General features: G+C 44.1%; 1 protein-coding gene across 1 annotated transcript in view; it reads left to right on the top strand.

The window, feature by feature from the left end:
• LOC311088682 (interferon alpha/beta receptor 1a-like) overlaps positions 1-5,649 on the top strand; it is a 29,172-nt gene extending 23,523 nt beyond the window's left edge. The window contains exon 7 of the mRNA XM_084122927.1: positions 3,937-5,649. Within this exon, the coding sequence (XP_083979053.1) occupies positions 3,937-4,251 (315 nt within the window). The 3' untranslated portion in view covers positions 4,252-5,649. The remainder of the gene's footprint in view (positions 1-3,936) is intronic.
• Positions 5,650-26,628: the final 20,979 nt, after the last annotated feature.

Here is a 26,628-nt window from a genome sequence, read left to right as displayed (position 1 = left end):
CACACAGATCCAGAACACAGACTGTGCTGTTTCATACTCAGATGTCCTGAGGAAAGTTATCACTGAGCCTGCTTTAATACTACAGCACCTTCTCCCAAACACGCTTGGCCAAGCCTTTTCTCAGCATCACTCAGTATTAATATCCTGAAGGGGAGGCAGGTCGGCTCCCTATCCAGGCTGTGTTAGCTGTGTTGTTAGGATGCTTCCGCTATCGTTGTGATAGAAGGTCCTGAGATTCCGAAGAGTTGAGGCTGTGCTTTCTTTATCAGTGAATGAGTTCTGTAACTTTACAGCCTGGAAATTTATATTTGTTATCCACACTACAGCCTTCTAAATTAACTCAGGATGATAAAACTTCTGAATTATTAGCAATGAATTCAGACCCCTAAGAGTAACCATTAGAAACTCGCTCAGCTCTCACACCCGGCTAAAGGCCCGTTCACACCAAGAATGATATCGATAACTATATTAGCATCCGCACTGGCAGATGATCACATTGTTTATTATAAGTGTGCTGCAGTTTTGTCTTCTGCTGTTTAAATGCTTTGAAGAAGGATAGATTCTGACTGTCAGTGATGTTATCGTTCATCGGCTGGAAAATACTGTTCTGGCAGTGATTCTCTGTGCTGTTACTGTTGTGCTGGGGACTCACTGTTCTCTTAGATTTAGAACGATTATGAAAGCTTTGTAGTTAGCATGTCATTTGGTTTGTGATGGCATGTGGTCTGATCTAAATGCAAGAGCAAAGCTGTGTGACGCGAGCCGTCTCTCACCGCTCGCCTGCAGCTGCAGATGTTGTGTTTCCGGTCGAGCAGGTGCTTAACCACTTCCAGTTCCCTCACGTGCAGAAACCAGACATATCTGTAGCATTCAATTGATCAAAAAACAAAAGATTCTCATTCAAATAAAAGCTGTTCTTTTCAACTTTCTATTCAAAGAATCCTGAAGAATAAAATGCATCACAGTTTCCATAAAAATATGAACTGTTTTCAACAATGATAGTCATCATAAATGTTTCTTGAGCATCAAATCATCATATTAGAATGATTTCAGAAGGATAAAGGTAAACCAGGGTCTAAAAACTTATCATGAAGTCAGTGATCCTGAATTCTACCAACTCAAACAGCAGGAATCAGATCTTATGTGTCTGAGTAAGACCTTGAGAAGAGCATTCATGCAGTCACTACCAGCAGGGTAGATTAAAGCAGTGGACTTCTTACTGTTAGACCATCTAATGAAGGACTGTTAGACCATCTAATGAAGGACTGTTAGACCATCTAATGAAGGACCGTTAGACCATCCAATGAAGGACCGTTAGACCATCTAATGAAGGACCGTTAGACCATCCAATGAAGGACCGTTAGACCATCCAATGAAGGACCGTTAGACCATCTATTGAAGGACCGTTAGACCATCTATTGAAGGACCGTTAGACCATCTATTGAAGGACCGTTAGACCATCTATTGAAGGACCGTTAGACCATCTAATGAAGGACCGTTAGACCATCTAATGAAGGACCGTTAGACCATCTAATGAAGGACCGTTAGACCATCCAATGAAGGACCGTTAGACCATCCAATGAAGGACCGTTAGACCATCCAATGAAGGACCGTTAGACCATCCAATGAAGGACCGTTAGACCATCCAATGAAGGACCGTTAGACCATCTATTGAAGGACCGTTAGACCATCTAATGAAGGACCGTTAGACCATCTAATGAAGGACCGTTAGACCATCTAATGAAGGACCGTTAGACCATCTAATGAAGGACCGTTAGACCATCTAATGAAGGACCGTTAGACCATCCAATGAAGGACCGTTAGACCATCCAATGAAGGACCGTTAGACCATCCAATGAAGGACCGTTAGACCATCCATTGAAGGACCGTTAGACCATCCATTGAAGGACCGTTAGACCATCCATTGAAGGACCGTTAGACCATCCAATGAAGGACCGTTAGACCATCCAATGAAGGACCGTTAGACCATCCAATGAAGGACCGTTAGACCATCCAATGAAGGACCGTTAGACCATCCAATGAAGGACCGTTAGACCATCCAATGAAGGACCGTTAGACCATCCAATGAAGGACCGTTAGACCATCCAATGAAGGACCGTTAGACCATCCAATGAAGGACCGTTAGACCATCCAATGAAGGACCGTTAGACCATCCAATGAAGGACCGTTAGACCATCCAATGAAGGACCGTTAGACCATCCAATGAAGGACCGTTAGACCATCCAATGAAGGACCGTTAGACCATCCAATGAAGGACCGTTAGACCATCCAATGAAGGACCGTTAGACCATCCAATGAAGGACCGTTAGACCATCCAATGAAGGACCGTTAGACCATCTATTGAAGGACCGTTAGACCATCTATTGAAGGACCGTTAGACCATCTATTGAAGGACCGTTAGACCATCTATTGAAGGACCGTTAGACCATCTAATGAAGGACCGTTAGACCATCTAATGAAGGACCGTTAGACCATCTAATGAAGGACCGTTAGACCATCCAATGAAGGACCGTTAGACCATCCAATGAAGGACCGTTAGACCATCCAATGAAGGACCGTTAGACCATCCAATGAAGGACCGTTAGACCATCCAATGAAGGACCGTTAGACCATCTATTGAAGGACCGTTAGACCATCTAATGAAGGACCGTTAGACCATCTAATGAAGGACCGTTAGACCATCTAATGAAGGACCGTTAGACCATCTAATGAAGGACCGTTAGACCATCTAATGAAGGACCGTTAGACCATCCAATGAAGGACCGTTAGACCATCCAATGAAGGACCGTTAGACCATCCAATGAAGGACCGTTAGACCATCCATTGAAGGACCGTTAGACCATCCATTGAAGGACCGTTAGACCATCCATTGAAGGACCGTTAGACCATCCAATGAAGGACCGTTAGACCATCCAATGAAGGACCGTTAGACCATCCAATGAAGGACCGTTAGACCATCCAATGAAGGACCGTTAGACCATCCAATGAAGGACCGTTAGACCATCCAATGAAGGACCGTTAGACCATCCAATGAAGGACCGTTAGACCATCCAATGAAGGACCGTTAGACCATCCAATGAAGGACCGTTAGACCATCCAATGAAGGACCGTTAGACCATCCAATGAAGGACCGTTAGACCATCCAATGAAGGACCGTTAGACCATCCAATGAAGGACCGTTAGACCATCCAATGAAGGACCGTTAGACCATCCAATGAAGGACCGTTAGACCATCCAATGAAGGACCGTTAGACCATCCAATGAAGGACCGTTAGACCATCCAATGAAGGACCGTTAGACCATCCATTGAAGGACCGTTAGACCATCCAATGAAGGACCGTTAGACCATCTAATGAAGGACCGTTAGACCATCTAATGAAGGACCGTTAGACCATCTATTGAAGGACCGTTAGACCATCTAATGAAGGACCGTTAGACCATCTATTGAAGGACCGTTAGACCATCTAATGAAGGACCGTTAGACCATCTATTGAAGGACCGTTAGACCATCTAATGAAGGACCGTTAGACCATCTAATGAAGGACCGTTAGACCATCTATTGAAGGACCGTTAGACCATCTATTGAAGGACCGTTAGACCATCTATTGAAGGACCGTTAGACCATCTAATGAAGGACCGTTAGACCATCTATTGAAGGACCGTTAGACCATCTAATGAAGGACCGTTAGACCATCTAATGAAGGACCGTTAGACCATCTAATGAAGGACCGTTAGACCATCTAATGAAGGACCGTTAGACCATCTATTGAAGGACCGTTAGACCATCTATTGAAGGACCGTTAGACCATCTATTGAAGGACCGTTAGCCCATCTGATGAAGGACTGTTAGACCATCTAATAAGAGAGTATTAGTCTTGCTCTGGAATAAAACATGTTCTCTCTGTGTGTCTCCAGCTTTGGTTGTCGGACTCGGAGACGCCGCATCTTCTGCCTCCTCCATGCTCCGGCTCTGTGTGGGATCAGCTGGACATGATCAGCGCTGAGACGGACACAGTCCCGGACATCCAGATCTCCATCCCTGAGGATCAGGACACCAGCGTTCCCAGCCGGCACGGCAGCGGAGACTCCGGCTTCAACTCAACAGAGGAGGACTCCAGTCTCGACACACACACTGACACACACACCGACACACACACTGACCACAGGTGCAAGACAGACACGCAGCACAGGGAAGAGATGCATGATGGGACGCTGGAGATCTGCGCTTAACAACACAAACACATGTCAAACAGACATGACTTAGACTTGTTTTTCTCCATTCAAATCATCTTATTGTACATGTGAAACCTTTGTGTGTTTGTCATTTCAGCCATATTTGCATTTCTGTATTTAAGCGTGCAGATTCTTTATGATTCTTATAGAATCTTTATTCATCCATTCGTTAGCTTCACACTCATCTCCACCCAACGTCAGATTAAAATAGACTCTATCATGTGCAGTCTCCTTGTTCTTCTTCAGATTCTGTCACTAGGAAGTGTTTGTTAAAACCCTGTTCCTGTTGTTAACATGCATATTTGCTCCAGGAAGGATTTATTCATTCAACTGTTTGTCTATTTTTACTCTTACTGCATTTGTTTGTAATTATAATAACAGCTTGAGGCTCTACAGCACGTGGAGAACCTCACAACAATACTGACCCTGCTTAATACAGTTACTTCAGTGAAGACACGTATACTCATAAAAAGGCTTGTTGATCTTGATGTCAATACAGGTTTAGTCCTCTGGATTAGAAACTTGCCGTCCGCAGACGGTCTGTGTTCGAGGGATCCTGTCAGAAGTGCTCACTTTAAGCACAGGCTCTTTCCCCTGTGCTTTTCTCTCTGTTTACTAATGAGTTTATGATTAAGGAGGAACATTTCAGACTATTTAAATACACTGATGATATGGTCTTAGTTGGCCTACTGGACAAAACTAACTCTAACTAAGGCCCTTGAAACTTGGTGTCACTTCAGCCAATTAGAAATTAATGTTGCAAAGACAAAATAATTATGTTCACAAAACTAGACATGATAATCAAGCCTATAAATTGAAATTGTGGAGAATTTTAAATAGCATGGCTCAATTCTGGACTCACATTTGAGCTTCGTTATCCAGAGTAAATAAAATAAAAATGCTTGCTGCGTTTATTTCTTCTTAGACAACCTAGTGGCCTTGGAATTAGTCAGCATATTTTATAACTTGTGTACAAATCTATTGTAGAGAGTGTACAAACGTTTCATCTCTGATCACATAGTCGGCAGACCTCAGAGCTTTTAATGCTGAAAGGGCAAAGGCGGCGTTGAGGATTATTCTAGAGTTCTCACCCTCTCTTTAGTCAGTCTGAGCCAGTCTTCAGCGCTATTGAATCCCTCTGGCCAATTAACTGTGTTTAAGAGGTCTTTTATTCCAAACGCTATTAAAAACATCAACTCCGCAAGAGATCGATAAACCAAATGACAGTGACATGAACTGTATTTTTATATCTATGTAATGTGAATCTGTTCTGTGTGTTTTGTTTTTGTTCTTGTTTTTCTTACTATGCCTGTATTGTTATTGTATGTGCTGGTGAGCCAAAGATCATTTTCCACCTTGGTAGACAATAAAGACATGCAAACATAAACAGAACAAGGCGTCAGTTTTCCTCATCTGAATGTGAAATATAACAGATGTTTAAGAAGGAACGGTGTAATATCTGAAGGAAAAAATAACCTGTTTGTATTTCTCATTACATCTGTTGCGCTTGTACACCGAACTCTCCTGCAGTAATTTCAGTTTGAGCCGTTTGCTGCTGTATTCACTCAAGCTTTGATCAGCCAGATATTCAACTCTTTGCCACCATTGACAGGATTTCCCAGCAGTCCATGTCTTCACTCTTATACGGCAGGGGGCGCTATTACACATCTTCTGAAAGAGTGCATAATCTCTGGATCAAATTGTGAAAATTATTAATAATGCTAGCAGTGGCTGGCAACTTTTCTAAAAATAAAAAAAAACTTCCGTGTAAAGAGTTAACTGGAATCCGTGCGCTGGTGCGGAAGCGTCGCAGGGTTCCCGCGTTGTCTTATTTTTATTTATTAAAAAGTCTTATTTTTAGTTATTAGAGGTCTTAAATTTTAGATGACACTTTGACTTGGATATATCTTAATACTTTACCAAATTAAAACTATCCAATTAGTGTTGTATGATTTTTAGTATCTTTCTTTGTGGATTTGCTTGTTCGCGTGACAGTTCGCTGTATTTCCGTCTCCTGCTGGCGAAAGGAAGACCGGAGAAGAAATGGGTACATGCAAGTTCAGTGCGATTTGGCTCCAAGATCATGTGAAGTATAGAGAATGATTAGCTGGTGCAAGAAACGAGTGAGGCGACGCCATTCACACAGTTCAAACAACACCATACACACACTTGCCGATTCGGAACATGCAAAACAACAATAAACAATCAACTCGACCTCCATGTCCGGCCCTGGACCACGAATGAAAAGGGAACGTTTGCTTCCGCCTTGTTGGTTCTCAGTTCCTGTTTAGTGGACAAATTCAAGGTAAGCCAAACATACATATATTTTACAGCAGAGGTCTTCAATCCTGCTCCTAGAGGGCCACTGTCCTGCAGAGTTTAGCTCCTGCTTCAGCACACCTGCCTTTGAATACTCAAGCGATTCTGAAGAGCTTGATGAGCTGATTCAGGTGTGTTTGATTAGGGCTGGAACTAAACTTTGCAGGACAGTGGCCCTCCAGGAGCAGGATTGAAGACCTCTGTTTTACAGCAAGTTGTGTTCCAAATATTATGTTGATATCTCAAAAAGTGAACTTTTAGTAAGATTTTGTTTGGGCGCAGTACCAATTCAGACTCTGTCGGTGAATACATAAGGACTCTTCCATTTCCAGATATGGTATGAGTTATCTTAACAAAATATTTCCATAAACTTCTTACAATTTATGAAGTAGACTGAGACATGGTATGGCCGTATTTGATATGAAGTCAACCTCTAACTAACACTCAAAAGACATGCAGACAGAACACAGGCATGTCACCAATGGAGAATGTTTTTTTTTTGTATTTAAAAACCATTTTTACATTTTTTTACATGCTTACATGTTGCTTCATGAATGTATCCACAGGCATGTTGAGGGGATCTGGGGCATGTGGCATCTCTGGTGATGGTTTTCTGCTGGTCGAGTCGAGTCTCCTTCATCTATACAGCGCTTTAACAATGTAGAGTGTTCCAAAGCAGCTTTACAGTGATAATAGGAAATTAAAGTAACAGAAAGTGTTTAGGCTTTACAGCAGCTCTAGAATAAAGTTACTGTCCAGATAAAGTTAGTTTTGATTGATTCACTTCCGTCGCAAAGATCATTAGTTATTAACTTAGCGGCCGCTAACACGACACCGCTCTCACAGAAAACTCTGAAGTTCTGAAGAAGACTCCGAAGATTATAGTGCAAATGTATGCAATAATGACAGAGAACAAGTCCAGGTATTGAGTTATTTTTCAAGGCACTGGATTTCAAGATAATTTAAACACAATGACACTTATCACAGTTAATGCTGACATGTTTTATTCACAGTATAATCTCACATGTTGTTTTTCAGCATCGGTATGTGAAGTGGACCTCAGTGTCGGGAGCTTTGATTACAACAACCACTACACACACACCGGAGACGTATTGAAACGAGATTGATGTCATGCTGACATTAACTGACACATTACAGCTGTGTGTGCATGTGAAAGATAACACACACATTACAGCTATGTGTGCATGTAAAAGCTAACACACAGACACACACACACACATTACAGCTGTGTGTGCATGTGAAGGCTAACACACACATTACAGCTGTGTGTGCATGTGAAGGCTAACACACAGACACACACACACTACAACTGTGTGTGCATGTGAAAGCTAACACACACACACACACACACACATTACAGCTGTGTGAAAGATAAAAGAAACAGAGACTCAACATCATGGACCTCATGCTGTGAAGCCTGAAACTATCAGATGAATACATCATACAGATTCACATTTATGCTGAAACACTCAACACATTGACAGACCTTACACACTCACTCTCTCTCACTCACACACACACACACACATTCACACACACACACACACACACACACACATTACAGCTGTGTGCATGTGAAAGATAAAAGAAACAGACTCAACATCATGGACCTCATGAAGCCTGAAACTATCAGATGAATACATCATACAGATTCCTTACACACTCACTCTCTCTCACACACACACACACACACACACACACACAGAGTAATGTGACTTTATGACCAAAGAGAGTAACTACAGCACATAACGACACACAACAGCGGCACAGGACATCTTTTGCAGTGTTTCTCAGGTTCTACGTCTATATCTGTAGGTGAGCCTCAGACACAGGCTGGACAGTGTGGCCGTCTATAGAAACAAACGTCATGTCTGATCACACGTTCCTCAGTCCCAGAACAGCCTGACCTGCAGACCATCTCTATGAAGACAGATGTGATGCCGACAGCAGATCCATGGACCGCACTAAAACCTTTCAGGAATGGCTTTGAATAAAAGTGTCTTCAAAATACAACACCGACCGCCCACATATATATTATGTTGCCTTTGGACTGAATGATCAGACAGTACAGTATTTTACATTATTCACACACAGTTAAACAAGAAATATCATAATTTATGTTGAAGTTCATGGACTCATTACTGCTGAAACCCGCTAGTCTCTACAAGAAGGAAACATTATCTGATTTTGGTCAAAATTTGTATAAGTTGTACATATTGTATATATCTATAGGCTGTTCTGAATGGCATAAACTAATTGTAAATGAATCAAGCTAGCAAGCAATAGTAAAAGCAACAGGTCTGTGTCATAAACAAACATTCTTTGGAATTAAATTTTATGGAAAGTATTTCAAAATACTGACATAAAAACAACTAATGAAAAATATGATCCAAATAAGAGAAAGGCAGACGCTACACTAACACATTCAAATCTTTCAGATGACTATGGATGATTTATTGCTGATTGTCATCTCAGAATTCACCCTTCATGTTGGCCTGGCACTGAGAGGAACACTCAAATCTGTCTGTTCGCTGCTTTGGGCTTAAGGCAGTGGTTCTCAAACCTGTCCTGGAGGACCACCAACACGTTTTCTCATCAGCTCATTATCACATGGGTTAATGAGCTGATGAGTTGAGTCAGGTGTGTTTGATTAGGGAGACAAAGAAAACGTGCAGTGTTGGTGGTTCTTCAGGACAGGTTTGAGAACCACTGGTTTAAGGGATTGAGCTGCGCTCCATTTACCTCGGAAGAGGCGTGTCGGAGCTGGGAATGAATCAGGGTTGTGCGTCCCGTTTCCCAGCTGCAACTGACTCGAGTCAGCGTTCCAGTTAAAGGTTCCTACAGAGAACCAAGACTTTCCCACTTCCGAGGACAAATGGAACGCACCATTAGTTCAGCCAACAACAAAACATATCATTTACTCTTGAGTCATTCCAATCCTGTACGACTTTCTTCCCCTTCCAAAAAGCACCATGGAAGTATTCTATATGTTTTGCAGCTTTGTGTGAGAAACAGCCCCAAATGTAAGCCATTTCTGATACATAACTCTCACGTTTTCCAAAGTCATGTTTTCATGAATCATGTAGAGCTGTTCCCAGCCACATTCCTAGTTTGGACCACTTTTATGTTTCATGGAAAAAAAGAAAACAGTACAGGTATGGAATATCGTGAGGCTGAGTAAATAATGATTCCCATTTTTAGGGTAAATTATTCTTTTGAGAATTGACAGTCAAACTAAGTGTTCAGAGATGTGGTGGAGGATCCAGTTCTACACCTGTGTGATGATCTGCATGTTGAAGCTGGGCGACCGGGAGTGTTTGGGTGAGAGCAGCTCTGTCTCGGGCAGATGTTGCTCCTGCAGGCTGAGCTTGGAGTATCTGCGCGCTTCAGCACCAGCTGAGCTCCGTTCTGCAGTGGAGCTCACATCAGGTGCGGCTGACCTGCGGTCGAGAGCCGTCGAGCCCACATCAGGTACGGCTGGCCTGTGGTCGAGAGCCGTGCAGGAGGTGCTGCTGCTCACCGGAGCTGGACACGGATGGGCTCTCCTGCGAGCGTCCCAGTGTTTCTCTGTGGACATGCGGCTCTTCTTACAGCTGCTCCCTCGGCCGGACACACCTGGCACCGTGTTCCCATGGAAACCGCTCGGCTGGCTGCTATTGGATGCTCCGGACGAGAAGCCCTCATCGGGATCGTTCAGGATGAAGGACTCTTCCTCTCTGCTGGGCTGGTCTGGATCTGACAGACAGAAATGATGCAGACAAAAGAATGAAGATGAAATCTCAAATCACACTCATACAAGATACAATTTCTTTTTGATCGGTCTCCTTCAAAATGTGTCAAACACAATTCCACTCCATTCAGCACTGCAGACAGGAAGTAAATGCTGTTGCAAAGGAAGTAACAGAAGAGCAAGATTCTCTACATAACGATTGTAGTTGTCAGATCTGTCCTGCATGGTGAATAATCTGACAATCAGTATACAAACAAACTATGATGCGCTTAAATATACGATCAGATTTGTGAGATTGTATGATTTCATTTGGTATCTATTAATAGCTTCGACCAAGGAGCCAGGGCTAGACTGCACATATATGTTCGATATTGTGCACTTTAGGGTTCGCTATTAAACTGACACAGATTGATAAACGCATAGAACTTTCACACACACATTCATATACATACATATACATATACATATATATATATATACATATATATATACATATACATATACATATATATATATACACATACATACATACATATACTTTGCTGATGAGTTGTTCAAGCATTCGGAAGGACGGGAAACATGCACATGTGACCAGTACACTTGCAAACATGCTCCCTGATCCTTCTCAGGAGTGCAAACATCTCCTGATCAACAAAATGCCCTCGAACCAGAGATACATGATGGGTGTGTTGGGTGTTCATTATTTGAACTGCACAGGTGATACATTTTGCCATGTGGGTTTGAGATGAATGTGCTTGGAAAGATACCCGGACTGCAGCCTGTGTTCCCTCAGTAAACATAACAGGAGAGATGAACGTCTCACAGCCTCAGTCTGTGTAATATTACAGTAAATGGAGCTTTCTGATCCTCTGGCTTTGAGCTATAGTATGGAGCAACAGCAAAGTGAAATGAAAGCAAGCAGGAATCAAAATGAACTCTCTGCTATTGCTGCCAACAGTGCTGGGTAGTTTCTGATGACATGTATTCTGGATGTCATCAGATTCCAAAAATGAAGTACTTAAATCAGTAACTGTCTACAATTTGTAAGTAATCTACCCAGCACTGGCTGCCAATGACTAAATTACACAATGAGGAAACAGAGAAAGGTAAAGTACAGCTAAACTTGCATCATTTGCAGCATTATATTCAAGTTAGTAATATCTGTAAATCCACAGCTTTAATAAAAACATCACATTGAGTACGTGATGTATTAGAGTACCCCCTACTGCTGTTTTTCAGAGTTATTGTGATAGATGTTTTCTTTAGTTCACCCACAATAGTGATCTTAATGTGTTTCTGTTACATTAAGTTGACAGATGTGGTGGTTATTTTTGAATGAGATAAGTGTAACCAATCAAAGTGTAGAAACGCCTCGGTTAAGTAGGTAACCCTCGCTCCCTGAAGGAGGGAACGGAGACGCCACGCCGGACAGAACCGACTAATGGGAATCTCGCTAGAGAGGCCAATCTACTTAGAGTGTAACTAAATGAGCCAATAAACATTGGCACGCAATGATTTGCAGCAGGTGCTCTGCCTCCCAGCCCGTGTATATAATGAGCAGAAGGTGCATTGCATCTTCAGTTTTTTGCCGAGGAACTGAGCAGGTGACCTGGCTGCGCAGTGGGGTACATGAGGTGTGGTGATGGGACTGAACCGACTAATTGGAATCCCTACCAAAGCGCCACAGCTGCTGACCTCATCCAGAGCCCTGTGAAAGTCTCCTGCCCCTTCTTGCCTGGAAGGACGACAGGAGAGTGCTTATACAGAGAGCGTCTGTCACTGCTGTTCCGTAGTAACCCATATAGTGAGACTATTGGATAACACTGAGAAAGCTTGCCCTTTCCGCTAGGAAGAACATATGTCAGCCTAGACCCGGTCCTCAAGGATTCAACAGATAAAGGCCTGGCGCTGGACGTTTTGCCACGTCTGGCTCCGAGGGTGGTGGAGGACTCAACAGGTTTTTCACTCAGGAGCAATATAAGCGTACAGTAGGGCACAGCAACCTGACAGAGACGGGCCTCTAGGTGCTTCTACCCGTTTAGGGTGAGAACATGGGAGGCTCTAAACGTAGTCTATAAAACCTAGCGAATGTGCTAGGTGTCGCCCAGCCCGCAGCTCTACAGATATCTGTTAGAGAGGCACCACGTGCCAGTGCCCAGGAGGATGCAACGCCTCTCGTGGAGTGAGCATGCAACCTGAGCGGGCAGGGCACACCTTGTGCTTGGTAAGAGAGCAGGACAGAGAAAAGCCAGGGCTGGGTCTGCCTCCTCCAGGGTCAGCGCTTGCAGGTTCACCATCTGGTCCCTGAATGGAGTGGTAGGAACCTTGGGCACATGGCCAGGCCGGGGTCTCAGTACCACGTGGTTGTCACCCGGCCTGAACTCTAGACACGATTCGTCGACCGAAAATGCCTGCAGGTACCCTACCCTCTTGATAGAAGCCAGTGCAACCAGCAGCAAAGTCTTCATGAACATGCAGAGGCTCAAAGGGAGCATCCTGAAGTGCTCAAAGCACCAGGGAAAGGTCCCAAGAGGGTATGGAGGGGGGTTGAGGAGGATTTAATCGTCTCACCCCCCTAAGGAATCTGACGACCAGGTCGTGCTTCCCTACTGATTTGCCAACTATGTGGTTGTGATATGCTGAAATAGTGGCAGCATGTAGACAGCCCTCGCTCCAACCCTTGCTGCAGGAAGGAAAGCATGGACCCTATCGAACACCTTCGGGGGTCCTCTTGGTGCGGGGAACACCACTCGACAAACAGGTTCCACTTCAAGAAGTAAGCGTGTCTCGTAGACTGTGCTCGGGCCGAAGCAATGATGTTAAGTACCTCTGGAGTTTCCAGAGGTCCAGACACAGGTGCCATCGGGTGCCCCGTCTCTGAGTCATAAGGTCCTTCCTCAGAGGAATGGGCCAAGGAGGGGCTGTCGCGAGGAACACTAGTTCCAGGAACCAGGTCCGGGTGGGCCAATAGGGAGCAACTAGCAATACCTGCTCCTCATCCTCCCTGACTTTGCACAGGGTCTGTGCAAGTAGGCTCACTGGGGGAAACGCATATTTGTGAAGGCCCCGGGGACAGCTGTGTGCCAGGGCATCAGTGCTGAGTGTCCCTCGGTCAGGGAGTAAAACAGCTGGCAGTGGGAGGTCTCTGATACCCCTTTTCCACCAACAAGAACCGGGTGCTGGTTCAGAGCCAGAGCCAGAGCTGGTTCAGAGTTGGTTCGACTGACGAGCTTACTAAGAACCGGTTTGCCTTTCCACCGGCTAGAGAGCCACAACAGAGCCAGATCTTACGTCACTGTATACGTCTCATGTTGCCCAGCAACCGCTAGTGCGGTAGCGCCGAACACAAACACGCCAGGCTTGTTCGAGATGCATCGGCTTCTCGCAGATCGATCGCCGCATGACATCAAAGCACTGCGATAGCGATCTAAAAGCACAACACTCCCGCAGCTGATCGGTCCTCGCCGCTCCGATGCATCTCGAACAAGCCATCAACAATAACGGACGTTGCAATACTATGGATGCTCATGGGTTTACAAAAATACATCGGAATCCAACGCGTTCGTGCAGCTCGCCGTAACTTACATAGACGGATATTATAATCGAGCTGCTATTAGCTCGACTAGCTGCTATTTAAAAATGGCGGTCACAAGTTTCTATTCGTCTTGTTGGTCACGGTAACCCCGCCCCCAGCCCCTGACGCAAGCGGTTCTTTCTTGGCTCCGTTCTAGACCCTGCAATGATTTGGTGCTACTTAAGAACCAGTTTTACTGGTTCGGAGCTGGTGCTTTGGCGGTGGAAAAACAAAGAACCGATTTGAAACTAGGCTCTGGCTCCGAACCAGCACCAACTCTGCCTTGGTGGAAAAGGGGTATGAGGAGGCAAACAGGTCTGCCTGAGCCTCCCCGAACTCTCTCTCAGATCAGCTCCCGGGAGCACAGCTCGTGATAGCTCGTCAACCACACAGTTAAGCGCACCAGAGACATGAATGGCCCGAAGCAACCTCAGATGCTTCTGACTCCAGAGGAGGAGATGGTGGGCAAGTTGCGACATGCGACAGGAGCGTAGACCACCTTGCCAGTTGATGTACGTAACGGTTGCAGTGTTGTCTGTACGGACTAGCACGTCCCTGTTACCTGTAGCGGCCTCTTTAAGCGGCTCAGAGCGATACGTACTGCTAGCAATTCGAGGCAGTTGATGTGCCAGTGCAGTTGGGAGCCTGTCCACACCCATTTGACACCGTCTGACACTGCATGCCCGTTGTACGTGGCACCCCAGCCGAAGGCAGAGGCATCCGTGAATACCACAGCATGCCTGGACACCTGTTCCAAGGGCACTCCTGCCCGCAGAAGCAATATGCGGGCCCGCTGCTGCTGCCATATGCCCCAGGAGCCTCTGAAAAAATTTCAGTGTGACCGCCATTCCTGCCTTTGAATGTATTCAAGCAGTTCAGCACCGACCAAGTTCGTTCCTCTGTGAGGTGTGCTGCCTCCAGATCGATTGCTGCAAACCAATCTCGGGTATGGACGCATTTGAAAATGCGTTTTTGTTTGAGCATTTTGAACGGTTGCTTGTGGAGACTCCGATTCTCTCTTTGCGAGGTGGCCTGTAGCGGGGTCTGAGTGTGCTGTGCAACACTTATCTGGTTCCACAGGCCAGGGGGCGCAGAAGAAGGCTTGGTTACGTCCTCGAACCGTGTGCTGCTGCCCGCTGGCGACAGAAGAGGAGGATGAGAGTGGTGAGGTTTCTGATCTCCCACTGCTCTCCGTGCCCTCTTGGGACCCAGAGATAGAGGAACTGCTCTCTCTTTTTTTGAAGAACTTGGGTACCACTGTGACTCAAGTGTCGGGACAGAATTTTGATTCAAAAGATTCGCTGCCCGGCTCTCCACCGGGGCAGAGAAGCTCCACCCATCTCCGGGTCTCCCATCTCTGGTGATTGTTTCACCGACCGCTCCTGCGGCAGACACAGTAGAGTAGGCTGTGCCGGAGTTGTTGTTTTTTTGCAGGGAATGACACCCTTGGCGACGAGTAGACTGAGGGGTGGCCCACAAGGCACTCTGAAGGCACTCTCCCATCAAGAAGCTGCACAGCTTGTGATGCGCTAGAGGGGGAGGGGTCCTAGGGGGTCAACCCGTGACACCCCGCGCTGCAGCCCGGCAGCTCGACGGCACACGATACGCTGTGGAGCAAGAGACCCGTCCAGGTTTTGCCCGGCGGAGGCTCTCGCTGAACTCCATGGTCTCACAGAGTGTCGAGCAGACCTGCGGCTGTGCTTTTACACACAAGCGGCGGCTGGCCAACAACAGAGGGGACTCAAGCTTTCCAGAGAAAGAAGAGTTGTACCCATGTGGTCACGTGTCATTACCAATTACCATTCAATCGTTTAAGAAGCGTACCTATATGGTCATGTTTTTCACATGAAAACATGAACCACCAACGAACACAGTCTCACATGTTTTGCGCGAGACCGTGATTGTGGCCGTCAGTGAGGATAGGAAACGACCGCATCCAGAAACACACGGGTGGAATGTCATCTTTAGAAAGACGCAACTCACACCCATGTAAGCTCTTTTAGGAGACTAGATCTCTTGGTGCTGAAGCACACAGGGGAAAAGATCGCGGCAACACTGACAGGGAATTGCAGTCTGTAGACAATGTGCACCCACTCTCGTTGAAGGCACAACTTTTACCAGCTGTGATAACAGCATTTTAGCACTCTCAGACAGCACACCAAAAGCAGCTGTAAAAACAGCTTTTCAGCACTCAGTGCACAGTTACCAGCTGTGAGAGCAGCCTTTTCTTGCTCAATGAAAGGCAAATAATAAGAAATAAAAAAGAGGAAATCGATCCCGCTGCCATGCCATGACACCAACACCGATGAAATCGAGAGGTTCTCCTTGACGAGCTTGCTCGTTCAGAAGACACTGTTTGCAGACAAGAGCATACATGAAACGCTCGGCTCCGAAGCGAAAAGCTGAAGATGCAATGCAGCTGCGCTCATTATATACCCGCACTGTGAGGCAGAGCAGCTGCTGCAAATCATTGCATGCCAATGTTCATTGGCTCGTGTAGTTACACTCGAAGTAGACTGGCCTCTCTAGCCAGATTCCTATTAGTTGGTTCAGTCCGACGTGGTGTTGAACGTGACCAACTGAAAGGGAACTGTTCAGCTTGTGCAAACCTTGTGTAATTTGCTGATTTTGGAGCATGATCATCAAGGTAGGAATGTGTGTCGATTCACTCTGCTGTGTCCAACGTGGCCGAACGCTAATAAACCTTATTACAGCAAAGAGTATTGTGGGAGTGTGTCTTGATGCTGCACAGCTCAGGAAGAGAAGCACTAAAGGATCTACACACTCTTCTGAAGTGTTGAGGTAGTGATAGTGTCTTCTTGGACGGGACGCCATTGCCCTGGTTAGGTGAAGTCCACCAGAGGAAATGGTGGTTAGAGTCCACCATAGGCACCTTCAGTCAGATAAATGTAGTTTAAAGAATTCGACACAAGATAATCAGACACATTGAGCATGCTTAGTAAGAACGGTCAAGATGAAATGACAAGCTCAGGGATGAAACGGGTGTCCATGCAGCTGAATGCAAAGCAGAATAAGAAGGGCTGTTTGGCCCTTAATTGTTGAAAAGTCTCTTTAAAAAACACTAAGTGAAATTAAGACACTGATATAAACTAGGGCTGTAAATTGATTCAAATCTTCAACTAATAATTGCACAGATTTCTGCACTTAATTGCAATTAATATTAAGATAATACTAACATAAGGAAGTAAGTTGAAATATATTTTTTAGATGGCATTTTTTTACAAAAAGTACTATCAAGGCTAATATTGCCAATACCTTTGTGAAATGGATTTTTATTTTATTTTAATTTGAACATGTTTCAATAAACTTCAATCACCCCATTCAACAATAACAAATGTCTCATTTAGCTTTGCTTTTTTATACGAGAAAGAACCTCAGATGCTTCTCTGTATCCACTCTCTAGTTTAAATGAGATTTGAATTTTGGTATCATGACAACACTGACCTCTAGTGTGTGAAAAACAAAACTAGGGGAACAAGCTGCACTGAGAATCATTTTGTAATCTAATCATTATTATTATTATTCAGTTTATTTAGATAGGGACAGATACAAATAACATAGATAACAGTCATCCGATGTATGTATCATAGTGTTTTTAGCTAAAGCTAATTCACAACACTTACCCTTCATTACCCTTTGAATCAATATCAATTCGAATTGTGAGAAATAATTAGAAATAATGTCTCATCAACTACTGAAATAAACTCTCATCAATCCATGAAATTGGTTCTTACATAATGTATTAAACACTTTCATTTATGAACACTATATGAATGTAAGAATTTCATGTCTGCATGAAAGGGATTTCAGTTGAGAAACTATTTGAGATAAGCCGAAGTTATGATTGTAATACACTTTCAGCAAATTGTGGAAATTTAGTGTCGATGCAAGTTAATAGAAGCAGTTTTTGTAAGAAGCTTTTCGACAATGTATATGAATGAATTTTACTAACATTAACATCAATGTTTTAATTGCACTTAGTGTTTGCAGGAGACATGTCAATTAATGACAGCCTTCACGGCCCCATGCCATGGCCTGATGCTTCACTCACGTATGTCCTACTAGGGCTTGGCATGACTTTGAGGTTTTTTGGGGAGGTACATTCCAGGAAAGCTGAGGTGCCCTAAAGGAGTCTATTGGGTGAGTCTAAGGGGGAAAGCCCGCCTTCATGATCTGACTCCACCCCCTGCCTACCCTCGTGTGTGACTGTGAGAGAGCCCCTCCCTCCTGGCTCATGATTGGCGGCAGGATCCCAGGGGGCGTGTCGGCTTGGGTAGATGGTGAGGCTGAATTCTGCATCACTTGAGAAGTCAAAACAATCTGGGATGTAACAGAACAGGGGGAAATGTGCTTCTTAGTATCTGTGCCCAACGGGAACACGGTAAACAACATGATCAGAGTGCAACAATTTCCCACAGTGTGCTATGAACCACACAAGAACACAAAGACAGAAAAAGAACAGACACAAATACATCACTGGCACATGTTCCATCACAGGGAACAAGACTTTTCACATGTAGTCTGGACAGATGATGAAAGTTTATATTAAATGTTTTTGTGTTTTTTATGTTGGCTTATATACTGATCTGGTATCTATACAAAATCTGTATTATATTATTGTTAATAATAATAATAATAATAATAATAATAATAATAATAATAATAATATGATACTAAAATTTCTATCACTAACTCATTCTCAGACATGCTCAGACATTCTGATCAGATTTAAGGCTGGAACACACTACTCGACTTCTAAAATCTGAACAGATTAAAAAAAATAGGAATCACACTATCTATCTATCTATCTATCTATCTATCTATCTATTGAGACTATATGCTAGAACTGTCACACACCGGAGCAGACAAACAGCAGTGATCAAGGTGAGAAACATCACAGTAACTTGCAGGAAGATGGATGGATACTAACACAGTCCCTTTGATCACAGGAAACACGCTGCTGAAGAAGATTAGGAGGCACCATACAATGTAGTTATTTCTTACAAATTCATGACAAGACAAGACAATGGTGTTAAGGTAAGAGTGAGTTTAAATATTGGCCATGACAAGAGAGGTAATAGTGAACAGGTGAAGATGATCAGTTTTCCGGCAAATGAGAAGGGATTGGGGTGGGAGAACCAGGGGAATGCATGGCAGCCATTTTTCTTCTGGTCCATACCCTTCCCAATCACACAGACACTCGAGATGACCTCTGTGCTGAAAGTCTAGAATGCTTTTGACAGTATAGACAGGATCTCCATCAATCAGCAAAGGAGGACGGAGTTCACAACCACCACCTGGTTCTGTGGAGGAAGAAGGAGGTGTGTGTAATGGTTTGAAGAGTGAGACATTGAATCTAGGATGAATCTGGGTTAATCTGGGGGTTGATGAGAAGGGGCCCGGTGAAATGTAGACTTTAGATGGGAGCTGTACTCAGATTTAATGGGTTGAGAGCCAGGCATTCTGCCTGGGCTAGTAATTGAGTGGAAATTACCCCTGGGCATCACCCTAGCTCTGATGACGGCATGTGGCTCGCTGAATGTGTACATGGAAACTTCTCCAGGTGAAGGTGTACATGGGCCCTTCCAGACCCTCTTGCTCTGACAGAATCAGAGGACAGTTCTGAGATGGGAACACAGACCTAACTTGGGGGACATCCCACCGGAGCAGGCCCCTGAAGGATGGCTTTGGCGATTCTCTCATCCACTGGATGGGGCAGACAAAGACAGAAGATGGCAGGACAGGCTCAACCGATTGGTGGAAAACCCTAGAAACCACTGCAGTTCCTAGACTGTGTGGGGCTGAGGCCAGGAACAGTCCACATCCATTTTTTATGTGTCCATCTGCACACCATTGGGGCTAATAATATAACCTAGAAATTGCACAGAAGGATGTGGAATGAGCACTTTTAAGGCTTGAGGAACAACCTGTGTTCACGCAGATGATGAAGGACCAAACATGCTTAAAGTGTTCCAGGAGAGAAGAAAAAATTAGAATGTCATCAATGTATACAATAACAAATTGAGAGAGATAATCTCGAAACACCTTGTTCATAACTCCCAGGAACACTGATGGAGAGTTAGTCAGGCCTTTTCATTCGGAATGTCTTGGCCATAAAGAAGCTTGAGACCATCAGAGAAGTGGATGGGCAAATGTACCCCTGATGTACAACCTTATAATACTCCTCTATGGCCCTCTGCTCCAGTCACAAAAGGGAGTACACATGGCAGCATGGCAATTTGGCATTCAGAAGGATGTCAATGGCACAATCCTAGAGTCGGTGAGGAGGAAAGGCTGAAGCGGTGACAGCAAAGACTCCACTTCAGGATTTCCCTGGTCTTCCATGAAAGCTGGGAAGCATGGGCGATTAACCAAGGTATCCCTAGGATGATAAAACTAGTGAACTCTGATAAGATGAAGAAAACAATTCTCTCTTTGTGTGTTCTCTAATTGAAGGGTGGTGGTTTGCTGTTTGATGTGTCCAGAAACCAGGGGCTATCCCATGAAAGACTGAATGGACAGTAGGGTTTTTAGATTAAAGAACAAGAGTCAAAATCTCTTGCTGAGGCACTGGTAGATGAAGTTCCCTGCCAACTCCAAGTCAACAAGGGCATCTGTAACAAAAGACATAGTGGCAGTGGGGACGGTCACTGGCATTCTGAGTGTTGAGGAAACTGAAGAGTACTGTTGAATGGAACTCACCATGACTGATGAAACAAACACTCCACTAAGAAGTGATTGGACAAGTCGCAGTACAGGCTGAGCTGTGACTATCTCCAATGCTGTCTCTAAGATTCATAAATATGCAAGGAATCCACTTGGATGGACTAAGCCGCACAAACTGATGAGGTACTTGAGAGGTGGAAACAGTCGAGGATGATGGTTTCCAGCCGCAGCTCGCCAGTTGGTTCAAAACTCTGTAATGAATATTGCATAAATCTCTCCAACCCCATGGTTTCATCAACACCAGACAGTTGAATCTTTAGCCTGGAATTCAAACCATGCCAATAGGCAGAAAGAAGAGCAGCCTCATTCCAACCACTTGCTGCCGCTAGGGTTCTGAAGGAAATAGAATATCCCATCACACTTGGTTTCCCACACTTGTGGTGAACACTTCCTTGAAGTGATAAATAAATCTTGGAATAAACTACTTCCATATCCAACTCCCATTTGCAAGCACGATCAGAGAGACAAGAATTAATAAATGCCACCTTCGCTTTCTCATCCATCTCCAAGGCTATGGAACACTAAAAGACCCTTGCAGACTTCTGTCGAGCTGGAGTAAGGCACTGGCAAAGAAACAAACCTAGAAGTGGGAAGCCCATGGGAAGTAGCGAAGAAGAATGGGAGGCGGAAGTATGTGGAGGACCTCTGGCTGATTGAGACAAAACAGATGGTGGATTACAGATGCCATCTGTGCCACTGGCCAGTGAGGTTAGAGAGGTTAGTAGAGCTTGTAGCATATCTTGCACCAAGGTCTTGATGGTAGCAATAAACAATCCCGGTCACTGTGTTAGCTCCATGTTGCAGTGTTGGTTTTGTCTTCTGTCACAATGTCTTTGCCTTTCTGTCGAAAATGGAGGATGTTCATCGTAGAACACCAGAGTAGACAAATACAGAATCGCAATGATCAAGGTGAGAGAGAGCACAGTAACTTAAAGGAAAATGGATGAATTCTATTATCACAGGAAACACACAGATGAGGGCACAAGGTAGTGAGGTCTTACAAACTCAGGAGGCGACAAGACAATGATGGTAAGGTGAGAGTGAGTAAAAATATTGTCCATGACAAGGGAAGTAATAGTGAACAGGTGAAGTTGATCAGTATTCCCGTCAAATGAGAAGGGATTGGGTGGGAGAACCAGGTGGAGGTATGTCAAGAACATGCTCTTATGCTGTCTGCCTGATGTTAAAAACTTTTAACTAGCTTCCGACAGACGGCCGTACGCATCAATTTTCAGTGGAAGACTAACCCTTGACCTGACGCACAACGTAATGACGAACGCGGAAGCACAGAGGATAGAGCAAAACAAAACACCAGCCATGAATTAGAAGTCTAAAACGACAATTTTTAAAGAGAAATGTTTAAAGGGGAGCTTGAGTTTGTTGCCCAGCCCTGTTTGTTTGAACCGCGAGAGGCGTCAAAGCTTACGCTACTCCTACATCCTACGTCATACATCGTCAAGTGTTAAGGCCATTGCACACTGAGTCCGAAATTCGCATCCGAAATTTGCGCACGTTAAAAATAAAAAAAATCGACCTCACGTTATGTCAATCACGCTTGTACACTGTCTACGTGTTTTCTGCGTTTTTCGCATCCACAGCCAGTGTTTTGAGAGGTTTTTTGAAAATTCAGAGCCACCGTACAAGCGAACGACAAAATCCAGAATGACGTCTGACAAGTTGATACACTATTCGTCTCACAGCACAAGTACTGTATGAAAAACAAAATGCGGATTACAAAGACACTGAATAAAATATAACCTGTATACAGCTGTTCTGTCTGCCCAGCGCTTCCACCGGTGTGTGCATGTGTGTGTGTGTGTGTGTCCATCCATAGACATACTGTCAGTCTCTGTTCAGGATCGATTGGTTCACGGAAATTGGTGGTCTTCTTTTTAATATGTGGCTCCAGTATCGCTAGCAAAGCATCAAACTGTTCCACTGACATTCTGAGGTAAATTTTGAATCATTTGGGATAATTTCGCAACTCCTTGATAAGGAGGTGAAACTCTCCTTCCTCTCAGCGCAATCTCAGGATTGGATGGACCCAATATTTCCTCTTTCTTTTTTTCCTTTCTCTTTTTAAGAAGAAAGAGGGCAACAAATTCATCCTCACTGCTTGACGAATCCATTTTGTATTTTTTGCATTTTTTTCCGCAAAGGTTTAATAAATACGCATCGGACTCAGTGTGCAAGGTTTCTGTGCGTGACGAATTTTAAGGCTGACGAACACGAAAAAAGCATACGAAAATTTCGGACTCAGTGTGCAATGGCCTTTACTCTTTTGTCGCAAGTCAACTCTCGTAGGCCATCTGCCGGAAGCTAATTATTTTAGTCGATAAAGTTTTAAATACGGATATTTTCTTACACAAACACATCGCTTCACTTCAGAAGGCCTTTATTAACCCCCTGCCGTGTGGAGCACTTTTATCATGGATGGATGCACTTTATGGACTTAATTTTTTTTTACATCCATTCACTGCCATTATAAAGCTTGGACATGTTTTAATATAACTTCTATTGTATTCTTCTGAAAGAAAAATGTCATATACACCTAGGAAGACTAAAATGACTAGGATGAGTAAATGATGGGCTAATTTTCATTTTTGGGTGAACAATCCCTTTAACAACTCATGTCTGTCCATTAATCACGAGCAATACTATTGAGTGGGACCACTATTGGTTTTCTCCCTGAACAAACTGCTGCTCCAAAAACTGTGCATACCCTTTCAAAAGGTCACACTACACTTTAAAGGGTTTTTTTCTAGATCTTTTCCTTGGTCATTGTACTATAAAAATATCCTGTAAGTTTCAGAACTCAAAACTTCCTTCTTAGTCCAAAAATAGCTTTTATTGAAACCAAGCACTGAAAACGACTCGTTTCGGATTTTGTCACATTATTACGTAACAGTGCGATGAGAGACCGGCTCTGCAGAATCAGATCAACGCCTACTTCTACATCATCAAATTCTGGCCCCACCCACTGGATTGTTAGTAAGATGAGATGGAGAGAAAAGACATACAGGATCACTGGACTAAAAATAAAATTACTTTCCAAAGGATCCTAATGCTAGGAATGTGGTTATTTATTTTCAACCATTTGAATGTCTCACTTATTTGTTTGTTTAGTACATTTCACTCTGTTTTCACTCATTTCACGCAATTTCGGCGCAGGCTCTGCTAACAGACTTTTACTCCCCATGTAAGATATAGGCCGCATTCCAGATGAAACTGGACAAATGTAAATGCATCTGGTTGTTTAAACCACATATGTAAATTTTACTCCTGCCAAAAACGCAAAAAAAATAAACGTGTGAGAGCGTGTGATAGGCTATATGTCATGTTATAGCCAGATATGACGATGCTACTGCAACACGCATCGCCACAGATGAGAAGCTGAGCATCTATTCATCAAGCCAACGTGCAAACTATCGCAAATCAAAGTGAAAGTCAGTCGTAGACGCTTAACACACAATCATCATCATTAAAAGTAAAGAAACTAAATGATCTTACCAGGGCTGTTTCCGCTCTCTCTTATTGCCGTCTTTGATTTTGAAATTTTAGCTGATGATCTATAAAATGCAGCTCATAACTGTTGCTTTCGGTGAAGTGCACTCCATTAAATCTGCATATAGCGCGGGAAGTGAAGATTGGATTTATATCCGTTTAGCAAAAACACATTTATGTGACCAGGTGTAAATGGAATCGTTCTGATAAATCAGATAGCGATCCGATCTGAGAAAACGCATGAAGTGGCCAGGTGGCCTGATGTTTATACTTGTGGGCTGGTGTGTGCGTTGAGCATAGACTGTAAAAAAATATGGACGTAGTGTCCGTGACGTCACCCGTAGGTTTCTGAAGACCGTTTTTGAAGCCTAAAGTGGGCGTGGGCGTGGCCGACCGTCGCCATCTTGGCAGCGTCACTCCAGAATTTATTTATTTTTACAGTCAGACAATGAGCTGAGGTAACGTGACGGCTAACAGACAGCAGACAAACGGCTAATGATGACTAATGACCACTGCAGCGGGAATCCACCTGTCACTCAAAAGTGGACACCCTTAATTATGCATACATTTTAAGGCTTAATATAATTTAAACGGATGAGTTATAAAAAAATTCACCCCCCTCACAGTTGTCATGAAGGGAAAGGCCAAAGCCACTTTTTGCTCCAGGCTGTAAACGTGTGTTTTTCTGCTGTAAAGTTGGGTATTTTAACATGCGGGAGATACAGATTTGACTCACTCCTGCAGCCAGCCTCAAGCGGCCAGTCGATGAATTGCCGTTTAATTCACTTCCGTGTTGGTTTCAAGAGAGAGACAGGGAGGTTGCTGCTTGGCGTTCAGCCAGCAAGTGTGTGTGTGTGTGTGTGTGTGGGGACTGTGTGGTAGAGCGAGGGAGAAGTGAGAGAGTGACGGAGATTAGCTTTGGAGCGAGTAGCGACTCTAGAGTCATACTGAGAGAAACGAAGTGTTTCCCCTGTTCTTTCTGACCACTGTGGGACATCTGTAGCATGAAAAGGTAACCCTCTCCAAACGACGTGTATTTTTCGAGAGGTGTCGGACAGGATGCATCATAAACAAAATAATAATTGCATAATTATCACGAGAATTTCGATATACACTGCTCAAAAAAATTAAAGGAACACTTTGAAAACACATCAGATCTCAATGGGGAAAAATATCATGCTGGATATCTATACTAATATGAACTGGGTAATGTGTTATGAACAAAAGGATGCCACATCGTTTGATGGAAATGAAAATAATCAACCTACAGAGGATTGAATTCAAAGACACCCCGGAAATCTAAGTGAAAAAATGATGCAGCAGGCTTGTCAATTTTGCTGAAATTTTATTGCAGCAACTCAAAATGGTTCTCAGTAGTTTGTATGGCCCCCACGTGCTTGTATGCATGCCTGACAACGTCGGGACATACTCCTAATGAGACGACGGATGGTGTCCTGGGGTATTTCCTCCCAGATCTGGACCAGCGCATCACTGAGCTCCTGGACAGTCTGAGGTGCAACCAGGTGATGTCAGATGGACCGAAACACAATGTCCCAGAGGTGTTCTATTGGATGTAGGTCAGGTGAGCGTGGTGGCCCTTCAATGGTATCATTCCTTCATCCTCCAGGAACTGCCTGCATGCTCTCGCCACATGAGGCCGGGCATTGTTGTGCACCAGGAGGAACCCAGGACCCACTGCACCAGCATAGGGTCTGACAATGGATCCAAGGATTTCATCCCAATACCTAATGGCAGTCAGGGTGCCATTGTCTAGCCTGCAGAGGTCTGTGCGTCCCTCCATGGATATGCCTCCCCAGACCCTCACTGACCCACCACCAAACCGGTCATGCTGAACGATGTTACAGGCAGCATAACATTCTCCACGGCTTCTCCAGACCCTTTCCTGTCTGTCACGTGCTCAGGGTGAACCTGCTCTCATTTGTGAAAACCACAGGGCACCAGTGGCGGACCTGCCACATATTTAAAAGATCCAGGATCTTTTAAATATGCATACTCCTTGTCGGTCTCTGAGGTCATCAGGTCAAGATCTTTTAACTGTTCCCAGAACACGTCTTAAGATAAATGATTTCTGATTCTGATTCTGATTCTGTTACTTAACTGACCAGGAGTTTAACTGACTTGATGCTATTCTCTGATTAAAAAGTGTTCCCTTTATTTTTTTGAGCAGTGTAATATCGGGCAACGTGATATCGCAATAATGATATTGAGTCGATATATCGTGCACCCCTACTTCACAGACTCCATTCCCCATAATCCTTTGCCTGGACTTATCAGCCATGATTACATTCAACTGTTAATCATTAGCCTCGTTAGCTCTGCCTATAAAAGCCTGGTTCACCCTGTCACTCAATGTGAAGTTTTGTTAGTTGATTTCACTGCATCTCTGAACATTTTCCTGGTTTCATGTCTCTTGGTTTTGGATTTCTTGCCTGTTCCGTGGATTTCTCTTTTGCCCGTT

This window comes from Abramis brama (genome assembly GCF_963993115.1).
Source record: "Abramis brama genome assembly, chromosome: 8".
Taxonomy (NCBI): Eukaryota; Metazoa; Chordata; class Actinopteri; order Cypriniformes; family Leuciscidae; genus Abramis; species Abramis brama.
Note: the sequence above shows the minus strand (reverse complement) of the source record. Positions and strands in the feature narration are given on the sequence as shown.